General features: G+C 40.4%; 1 protein-coding gene across 5 annotated transcripts in view; it reads left to right on the forward strand.

The window, feature by feature from the left end:
- Nucleotides 1-1,703, forward strand: part of Epsti1 (epithelial stromal interaction 1 (breast)) — a 98,418-nt gene extending 96,715 nt beyond the window's left edge. For 3 of the 5 annotated variants that reach the window (XR_003950815.1, XM_017315795.1, XM_011244910.2), the window contains one exon: nt 1,018-1,695. Coding sequence is in view for 4 of the 5 variants with exons in the window: in XM_017315795.1 (XP_017171284.1) it covers nt 1,018-1,026 (9 nt within the window). In the remaining variant the exon portion in view is untranslated. Of the gene's footprint in view, nt 1-1,017 lie in introns of all 5 variants that reach the window. The other 2 variants (NM_029495.2, XM_017315796.2) reach the window with 1 other exon arrangement.
- Nucleotides 1,704-6,000: the final 4,297 nt, after the last annotated feature.

Here is a 6,000-nt window from a genome sequence, read left to right on the forward strand (position 1 = left end):
GAAAAAAAAATGAAGAAGGCTGAAAAATAGTAAATTTGATAAAATCTGTAGAAAGAATAGTTCCTTGAAATGTCATGTAGGTTCTTGGGCAGGAGAGTCCTAATAAGTGTATGTTAGAATAATAGGATTAATTTTTATTTCTTAAATACTTTTTTATTTTAAATAATTTTATAATTATATATATATATATTTTTTTTAAACTCCAGATTTTATTCCCCTCCCAGTTCACCCTCCAACTGTTCCATATCCTTCCCACCCTCCTGTCTACCTAACCATCAAGAGACTGATTCATATATTTTTAAAACACATTTTTATTTTGTAAAATTCCATATAAGTTTTCATGAGGTACTGAGTGTTGAACGTGTTGGAAGTCACTGTAAATTATATTTTCAGTTACAATAGCAGTCAAGACTCTATGGATGCTAGCATGTCTCTAAATGCTTTGTCTTCAAGGACAGTTAAGGACTTGACATGACCTCTTGAGTTTCCTAGAGAGCTAACAAACCAACAGTTGTTTGTATCTTAAGTGCTGTGTGTTCCAGCACTATGCAAGGCTGATCCTTTGAATTACAGCAGAGATAGGAGCTCATCTGTCCATCTATCAACCCCAAGAACCCCTTAGAAGTCACCTTCCTGGTGAATAATCCAGCGTGACTCCACTTAATACATTTCCATTGCAGTTCCTCTGCCCCACATTCTGCCCTTGCTGTGCTTGTGGGGGTGCCACCATTTATGAACTCTCATATTCATGACCCATGTTGGCCTGAGTCTAAGAGCATCGCCACTAAGATGTCATTGGATAAGACATTACATTCTCAGCGAAGACCATGCAGCGAATTAAATGTACTATGACTTAAAAATTAAGCTCATCTCACTGGGACCCCAGCCACTCAAAAACAAAAAAGGTTACTTTACCCTGCTGCACTGAGACAGTCTGCAGGAATTTCATTTTGGATTGTACATGCTCTGGGTTTAGTTTTGCTCTTTGTGCTCATTTATGTTTTCTTTTTATTTCAGGGTATATGAGAAATCGTCACTTCTATCTGGCCTTCATCAGCTGACTTTTGAAAATCCTCATGAGATGTGTTTCCTTAATGCGGTTCTATTTGGCATCTGTCTTAATTCCTTAATTTCAACTGCCCACCCACTCAACCAAGCTGTTGTGGGTGGCCAGTTTCTCTCCATCATTAGTGATGTGTAGTCTCTCAGAGACTGATTACTGACTCCTGTTTAACCTCTACTGCCAGAAAAATGTTACCTTATCTTTTCTTAATTTGCCTTGCCTTTTATTAAATGAATAAGTAGAGAAATGTTAGTAAAATGGTAAAAGGGAATCACGTGACATTCAGGGTAGGAAGAGCTTGGATGCTGTAGATGTATGTCTCTCTAATTAACTTTTTTTTTTCTGTACTGATTCTTACAGCAGGTTTAGGTATACTTTGGGGTCTTTTAAAATTCCTACTTTTTAAAATCTAGGATACAAATGTGACCAAAAGAAGATCTCTTATACTTTCATAGACAAATTTATAAATAAATTCTGAACTACTTCTTATATAAATGGGTCATTTTTAACATGCTGTTTTTATTAATAAATTGGTAATTTCACATAATACATCCCAACCCCTCTTACTTCTCAGTCTTTGCAGGTCTGCCCCACTATCCTTGTGGCCTTCCCTCAAAAAATAAAAAGATGAAACAAAGTTCAACTTGTGTTGTCTATATAGTTACTCAAGCATGGTCAAACTCCCGGTGACCAGCCCCTTAAGGAAAAGTGAGTCCTTTCCCATTCTATCCCCACCAGTAGCCTTCTATCTTGGAGAGTTACACCTCAACATCCTTATCACAATTTTTAAGCGTTCTCTTTGATGCCTTCCTGTCTAGGTTGTGTATATATTTGGAGGGGGAGGTTATCACAGAGCCTTCTATGTCTCTCCTTCTCAACTGTGAGTCTGTAGCCATCAATACAACTGCAGTAGGAGCTTCCTTGTCCTTTACAGCCAGCAGGAGCATGGACCATGGAATTCCACATGGTCTCTGGCATCAGTACATCAGCATGGTCTCTGGTAGCAGTACAGACCGCAGACACCAGCCTGGTTCCTGGTGGCAGCCTGACCCATGGACATTAACATGGCTACAGGCAGCAGCACAGACCACTGACATTTGCATGGCTTTCATTGGTAGCAGGAGTACCCTGGACCCTGATGGCTTTAAGTGGCAATATAGGTCATGAGCATCAACATGGTAGCAGCTCAGGCCTCAGCCATCAGCGTGGTTCAGCCTCTCTCCATGGCATAAGCACCATTCCATTCCCCCATCCTTCCTATCCCTCCATCACAAATTCATTCATCCCAGTGGCATTGGATAGTGCAGCAGGGGATGTAGCTTTTGTTTTTCCCTATACAGCTCTACATCTCTACATGCACATATGCATTGCCATGAGTCATTGGTCTGGCTCAAGGCTTCTGGTGTCTGAAGCACCATAAATACCAGACCATTGCTGAGACTTTTTTGTTCTCAGCCATGTTTCAGTTTTTCATCTGTAGTTATGATGATGATATGCTCCTGGCTCTGACTCTGCAACACTGGCTCCTCTTTGTGGTCCAGCTGCTTGTAGATGGAGTATGTATTGGGATGACCGCCTGGAGGTGCTGAGACTGAGTGAGCCTAAATGGTGGCCGAGTTGGTCAGGCTGCCCCAACCAGTGGGATCTTCCAGGCAGAATGGTATATTATTTTTATTTTTAATGAAAAGCTCTCAAAGAGTCTGATTGTAGAGCTCATTTTTACAGCCTATAGATCAAATATAATGAGCAGTCACAACTAGGTCATCCTTTGGTCTTTACACATTTATTAGTTTTGCTCCTTGATCTTCAAAGTGGAAAAAGTTGTTTATTGGGAAGCCAGTGCTTTTTATAAGAATTAACTAGACACAATTGTAGTCCCCTATCTGACTTGTACCTATGAGGGAAACATATCTTTTTTGTGTTCTGTGTAACTTATTTTAATAGGCTTTCCTGTTCAGTCTCTGTGACCTTGAACAAGTTCATCCCTAGAGTAAAAGAATATCGATCTCTATACACTGTAGCTCAGTTCCACAACCACCTCTCCATCCTCCATGGTACATTGCATCTAGTCTTTCATAGAACAAAGCTTGGAGGAGTGATTCTATCTGTTTGTCTATAAGCAGACAAACATAATAGGCAGGTGATAGATTATAGATAGATAGATAGACAGACAGACAGACAGATAGATGTTAGGCAGATAAATAGGTGATAGAGTTTCTGGGTTGCTAAGCAACCAATAACACTTCATAGCATCAATAGATCATCTGTTTTGCCAAATGCTCTATTAAGATTAATTTTTAAAGTCTCTATATTCAGGAAACATTGGGATTTGAAACCTTGGGCCATGACACATAACTAGGGCAATGGTGGCATGCAGAAAGCTCCATATTGGCTGGGGTGAAGGTGACAAAGAACAGATGGTGATCTGGCAGTTTCTCTAGAATCAAAAAGACAAATGCAGATACTCCGCCCCAACCCTGTTCTCTGCTAACAGAAGCTGTGAGTGCGTGGATATGGATAGGAAATGTTTGGTCCATTTGAAACCCTTGTTGTTGCCTTATATGAAGAAAACTGAATCCTTCAGCCCGTCTTGGAAATACTGCTAAACCAATTGATAATGTGCTGTGGCAGCAGACATTTTACTGCTGTGACAAGCAGCCACTTCAGCTACACCTGCCAGACTGGCTCCCTGGCAGACGTGTTTTGGTGTGTGTGTTCAGGAATGGTATTCCCCACTGTGGTGGTAGTTACTGTGGACCCAGGGGTAGGGGAAACGATGCTTTCTTATTTTGAAAGTTCTTGGGGAAGTTGGCCTGAATTTCCTTCTTATTTTCCATACTCCCCAACAGATTTTGTTCACCTGTCTGGTTCTACTTTTTGTTTTGTTTTGTTTTGTTTTGTTTTGTTTTGTTTTGTTTTTTTAAGTGCAAGTATGGAAAATTACAACCTCACAGCTGAAATTCTGAATATGTATGGTTGCAAGCATCTTTCTTAAAGAACTTTTTGAGATATGTAGATGGCAAATACCAGGGAAGGAACACAAACCACTGCCTGAGATAGTCTACCATCATGCCATATGTCTTTAACCAGCCTTGTTGAGCCAATTGGAATACATTTTGATATGAAGGTAACTCTGCATAGGAAATCTTCAAGTCCTGTATGTCTCTGCTTTGAGGGTAACTTTTTTTTTTAACTGGGAAAGAAGCAAATTATTGTAAAATAATTTCATGTGTTATAGAAATAAATATTGGCAAGTACAGATGAGCAATTAACAAATGGATAGTACTTTGGGTCTTGTTGCTAGATGGTTGTAATTACACTTCGTTATTTATCCTTCTGCATCCTTTCATTTATCCAGGCATGGATGTATATCAAAGGCTACTGGTTGATTGGCTGGGACTAAGCACCTAGAGTTTGAACTAGTGATACAAGGGATGCGAATTAAGGTGACTTAATCCATTCAAGCTGCTTTAAGGAGCTTGTTTAGCCTGACTTGCCTATGAACAGCATATGTATTCCTTATATTACCGGAGGCTAAAAGTCTAAGACTACAGAATTCACAGACTCTGCATCTGGGGAGACAACACTTGCTGGCTGATGGCCTTACTGTCATGTTTTCATGTAGAAGAAGAGGCAACAGGTCTATCATGAGCCTTTTCAGTAGGACAAGGATCCCATTCATATGGAGTCTACCCTGGGACCTGATCATCTCCTGGAGCCTCGATTTCTTGATGCTTCTACTGTATGAATGGGGATTTGGACATATATGTTTCTTGGAGCAGTATGCTAATTCCTTGCCTCAGTACTGGGATAAATGCCTGGCAAAAGAAGTTCAGTGAAGAGAGGGAGGTAAGGATGGAGGGAGGGAGGGAAGGAGGGAAGGACAGAGGGAGGGAGAGACAGAAAGAGGGAGGGAGAGAGGGAGGAAGGGTTGATTTTGACTCTTGGTTGGAGAATGCATTCCTTATGGTGAGAGGACATGGTGGTAAGAGTTTGGGGCATCTGGCCATATTGTCTGTAAAGTCAGGAAGTAGGTGGAGATGAATACGATTGCTCAGCTCATGTCCTTAGATGCAGTCTGGGACTGTAGTCTAGGAAGTGGTGCCACCCATGTTTAGTGTGTGTCTTCCCACTAGCTAAACCTTTCTGGAAACACCATCATGGACACACAGAGGTGACTCTACACATCAAGGTAACTCTAATTGCTGTCACACTGAGAGTTGAAATTAGCCATCCTGTGGGGGAATAAGCATTAAGGTTGTAGCATAGGAGTCTTGATGTACATGATAAAACATTCTTCCAAAAGGCTCTGCCAGTGCACAGCAGCACTCTGGTACATCTACCTTCTCAAGTGTCTTCTAAATCTTTGCCTGTAAGATGAGTTAAAACTATCAACAAAAGGTTAACCTGTTCTCCCCACATGCTTACTGCTCAGTAGTTTCGGCTTTCTGGAGAGAAGAATTGGGTGTGTGTATACACATTTGATTTGCCAAAGATCTTTTGTGGTAAAGCAGGGTTTCACAAATATTCTTCTCATTTTTATTGGGATTTTTAGCACTAAAATTATTGGTGTCAGAAATCTATCTCTATTTCAATTTACTACTCTTTTTTTTTCCTTTTATTTCTTCTTGGTATCCATTTGATTGGTTTTAAAATGTACCAGTCAACACTTGGCCTGGTGGCCCTCAAACAAAGCAAAGGATGCCACCATCTGTTTTGTAAATCTAGTTATGAGTGACACAGGGTAAATCATCTCATTCCTGATCTAACCCAGCATTCTGTGCTTATTATTTATTAACTTTTGCATTCTTATACCAGAGACACATTTCTTATGGTCTTTACATACCCTGTTTAGGTGGAAGAAAGCTCTGGTCTGTCTTACCAGTGCTGCATATTGAACCAAGGCCTTGGGTATTCTTGTACTGTGCTATGCTTCT

The sequence above is a fragment of the Mus musculus genome, chromosome 14 (assembly GCF_000001635.26).
Source record: "Mus musculus strain C57BL/6J chromosome 14, GRCm38.p6 C57BL/6J".
Lineage (NCBI taxonomy): Eukaryota > Metazoa > Chordata > Mammalia > Rodentia > Muridae > Mus > Mus musculus.